This window comes from Pteropus vampyrus, unplaced genomic scaffold (assembly GCF_000151845.1).
Source record: "Pteropus vampyrus isolate Shadow unplaced genomic scaffold, Pvam_2.0 Scaffold1000005706, whole genome shotgun sequence".
Taxonomy (NCBI): Eukaryota; Metazoa; Chordata; class Mammalia; order Chiroptera; family Pteropodidae; genus Pteropus; species Pteropus vampyrus.
In genome coordinates, this window is record NW_011920108.1 from 835 (window position 1) to 5,112 (window position 4,278).

The following is a 4,278-nucleotide window of genomic DNA, read 5'->3' on the forward strand; positions in this document are numbered from 1 at the left end:
ACACCCCAGGCGCATGTGCATGACCCGCCCTGCTATTCTGGTGGACCGCTCCCCAAAGAAGGCTCTGTGGGGGGCACCATCGCCCCAGATGCCCTGGGGCCAGGCCAGTGACGGCCACAGCCCCTGTAGGCTGCACAGGTACCAGGACAGTTACAAACGTCACATCTGCCGAACGCCCGCACCTGCAGGGGGTGGGTTCCGAGCAGGAGCCCCAGAGGAGGCCCCGCCTCTCCGCCAAGTACCCCAACTCCTATCCACCCCTCAAACCCTCCTGGCCACACAGTTGCATCGGGGCAGACGCCCCTGCCCAGAGATCCGGCCCTGGGCACAGGGTGTCGCTGACCCCAGGCAGGCCTGCTTCAGCACTGGCCTGACTTCCACACGGAGACAGGCTGCCCACACCCCACTAGCCCCCAGTGGGGTGGGCACGGCACCGGGGAGCACTGAACTCTGCTGCTGGGGTCCCCTCCGAGGGCGAGAACCCCTCTGGGGAATCACGCCTCAGCAAAAACCCCAGGCGGCGGCCCTATGGCATCCAGCACCATCCTGCTGGTCACTGCTCCAGGCTGAGGTCCATGCCGGGCCCTGCCAGCCGCCAGGGTCCCCGATGCAGGGCACCACCAGAGGCCCCACGGCTGAGTTGGTCTCCGAAACGCGGCCATCGCCCAGCTCCTCCCCAATCTGGGTTTGAGCCGCCTGCCCTGCCAAGCACAAAACAAAACACGCCAACACAGAGAGAGAACCAAGAACTGTATTTTCATGTCGACTTCGGTTTCCTGCTGGTCAAGTGCAGGCAGCCACAGAGAAGCCCCCCTCCCCTCCTGTCCCACCCCGGGCCAATCAACGTCCTCCTGGATGGGCTCGAGCCCCAGGATAACCCACAGGCCTCGCAAGGCTGGCTTTTGTCCCCTCCTCGTCCTTCCGGTCCCCCTTCGTCACTGGGCTGGACACACAAACGGGTTCCGCGGAGTGGCAGTACCCAGCTCCAGGCCCCAGGCTCGTCGGAGGGACGGAGAGAACGGCCCGGTGCAGAGGCCCGGCCAGAGCAGCCAGGCCCCCGAGGGGGCAGGAAGTCCGGGGGGAGGGGCCTGGGATGCACACTGACTGGCCACCAAGCCGAGCTGGGTCTTCCAGACGAGCGACAGGCACTGAGCCTGGCGGGCCTACCGGTAGCTCCTGGGCCCACCCCTCCATCAGACAGACAGACAGACGGACAGGCAGGCGGGCAGCATTCTGAATCTGGGGAGAGGAAACCACAGAACAAAACTATGGCCCATCAGGCCGGCGGCCTCCCGACAGCTGGACTGTGAACGGGCGAGTGTGTGCGGTGGGGGAGGGCGGGGCGGCCGCCGCCTCCAACGGGACGCTTCCTTCTCGGCCAGCGGGTGCACCGGCTACACACGGGTGGCCTCAGCCAGGCCCACGCGGTTCTCGTCGCGGTCAAAGACGGCGTAGTAGCGGCCAATGAAGACGTCGCCCAGGATCCAGAGCGGCCCGCCAGGCGGAGGAATGTCCATGCCCATGAAGCCACTCAGGCAGATGGTCTTCCCTCCCTGTGACACCTGTGGAGAGCCACCGAAGCGTCACCACCCACCGCCCGGCCCCTGCCCGCCCCCTGCCCGGCCCTGCCCGCCCCCACCCGCCTCCTGGCCTCTGCCCGCACCCGCACCCGCCCGCGCCCGCGCCCCCACCTTGAGTGTGTAGTCCTCTGCGCCTAGCTTGTAGCCTTTGCCCCCCAGCTTCAGAGTGACCTCGGGCAGGCTGGACACTTTCTCGCAGGGGATCATGTACTGGAAGAGGGAGGAGAGAGCAGTGTGTGGATTGGGGGAAGCAGCCCGGCCACCCTGGGCGCCCCCACCGCCCGCCCAGCGCTCACCTCGCCCTGGATCAGCGGCACTGCCCCGATGGCCTTCTGCAGGGCACGCACCTCCTCCACGGGGCCCACCACTAGGGACGTGCCCGTGTCCACGATGGCCTCGCAGCCAGCCTTGCACAGGGTCAGGCTGTTCCCCACGTCCACCCTGCAGGACAGGTGGCTGAGTCCCCCCCAGGCCACTTGGTACCCCCCACGGCAGGCTGCGTCCCACCCAAGGTCAGCACCAGGAGCCGAGAGCAGGCTCACAGCCGCATGTGCCGTGTGCCGCATGGGACGGACAGGGCACGGGGTCCAGGCCGCCCCAACCCCGCCGCCCGGCCGGTACTCACTGCTCCATGTGCACCTGCCAGTACGCCTTGCGGGTGACGTTGAGGTAGCTCAGGGGGCCCGTGTAGTACTTGGAGTCGGTCCCACTCAGCATCAGCTCGCCCTCTGGCTGCGCGTTGGGGTCTCTGGAAGCAGATGGAGGCGGGGAGTCGAGGCCTGGCCAGCAGCTCAGGACAAGGGGGGGCGGTGCTGGCTGCGGCCGGGAGGTCAGAGGGAAGGGCGGGCAGGGCGACCTCGAGGGCCTTCCCGGGACTGCAGGGACGCAGTGTCCAGAAGGAACAGAGCTTCCTTCTCCGATCCTGCACCCTGGGGACTGCGGGCACTCCCGTCCCCAGTCCCCACAGGGTGAGACCCTGCTCCAGCCTCAGGGCTCCTGGGCTGCCAGCGGGGAGGGTCAGGCCTCAGGCCAGCGGGCAGGTGGGAAGGGAACGCTAGGAGCCCAAGGAGGGGGACGCTGTCTGCCTGGAAGAAAAACCAAGGAGGGCCTCCAGGAGGCGGTGCCAGGCAACCCGTGAGCTGAGCCGCCTCGTTTTGCCCCAGGACATTTGCACGCACTGCTTCCATGCCCAAATGCTCCCACGCTCGCTCCCGCCTCAGACCTCAGCTTTCCGTTCACGGCCGGAGCGGGCGGGCCCCTCCTCTCACCGGGACTTACGTCCCGAGGTCCTGGGACATCGTTCTCTGGGTCTGTCCCCGAGCTCGGAAGCACCGGACAAACCCTGTCCCCCCGCCACCAAGGCCTCCGCGTCCCAGCAGAAACCAGACACGCCTCCAGCACCCTGCTCGCCCCGACCCAGCCGTCCCTGTGAGCCACACCCCTCACGCCCTCCCCCGAACTCTACCTCCGCCTGGGCCCACGGCCGGAGTCACAGCGCTGGGCTGTCCGCCCCTGAGCCCAGGCCTGGCCGACCTCCTGGGTGCCCCTCCGCCAGGGCCGAGGGCTCCCAGGGCAGCGGCCCCACCCAGGTCCCCTGTGCCCCAGCATCGGCAGACCGCTGACCGAGTGCGAGACAGAGGGCAGCACCCATGTAGAGGCCGAACGCAGTCAGACCCCGAGCGCCAGGTGGGCCTTCGAGGTGGTGGGCCCTAGAGCAGGGCGCAGTGACCAGCAGGCTGCCCCTGCCCACGCCCACACCCACGCCCCAGCTGCGTCACTGCCTGAGAAGAGCACACCGAGGCTGGACGTGTGAGACCCTTTCCAGGGCCGCTGGCCACGGGTCACCTGCCACGTGATGCTGGGTGGGACCCCTCTGCCTGGCACTGCCAGGAGGCTGCTCTGGCGTAGGGACCACCCCACGGTCTCCCCGAGCAGTGCTGCCTCGTGCCTACCCTCCCCCGTCACCGCCGGATCTCCAGACCCAACCGGCTACCTCCCCGGGACCCCTGCCTCCAGGGCGCCTGTCACAGACCAGGGCTCACGGCCTCGTCCCCTCGGGGCTGACAACCACGCGGGGTCCGCATCTGTCCGTCACCAGCTCTGGCTCTTGCAGGAGCGAGGCCCACCCACCAAGACCCAGACCTCCTGTGGGGAAACCCCCGGCTCTCTCTAGGGGCTGCTGGCTGCTTTGTGCGAGGTCAGAGGTCAGGGGCTGTGGCCCAGTGCCTGGAGGGTCGACACGGGGTGCGGCAGCACGCCCCGCTCCCCCACCCCACCCCCGCACCGCAGCTCAGCCGGGCTGAGGGGGATGGTGGGCGCCGCCCACCTGTTCAGGTAGAAGGAGAAGATGTTCTTGTCCACCAGCTTCTGCTGCATGAGGTTGTCGAAGACGGGCAGCACATTGTTGACCGAGATGCGGGGGTAGGCCATGCCCAGGATGCCGTCGAACTTGGCCGCAATGAAGGTGATGCCTGGCTGCTTGGTGGCCTCCCCGAAGACCTGCCTCTCCACCTTGACGCTGCCCGGCGGCGACGGGGCCGAATTACAGGGCACCTGCGGGCCCCGCGGGTCAGTGGGCCACGGGGACCGCCGAGCCCCGCCTGAGCCCCGGGCCCCGCACATGGGGGCCACAGCTACGACACCCCGCTGTCCCCGGCCATCGCCTTGCTCACGGGATTAAGATGGGCAAGGGCAGTGA

At 68.4% G+C, this 4,278-nt stretch overlaps 1 protein-coding gene across 1 annotated transcript; it reads right to left on the reverse strand.

Annotated features, from left to right (window-relative positions):
* Positions 1 to 733: 733 nt before the first annotated feature.
* LOC105311653 (cathepsin D-like) lies at positions 734 to 4,217 on the reverse strand. Its single transcript, XM_011387593.2, has 5 exons — positions 3,907 to 4,217; positions 2,206 to 2,328; positions 1,877 to 2,021; positions 1,692 to 1,790; positions 734 to 1,562 (listed from the first exon to the last, which is right to left on the reverse strand). The coding sequence occupies exons 1-5, from the start codon at positions 4,200 to 4,202 to the stop codon at positions 1,395 to 1,397; spliced, it is 831 nt and encodes a 276-aa protein (XP_011385895.1). The 5' UTR covers positions 4,203 to 4,217; the 3' UTR covers positions 734 to 1,394.
* Positions 4,218 to 4,278: the final 61 nt, after the last annotated feature.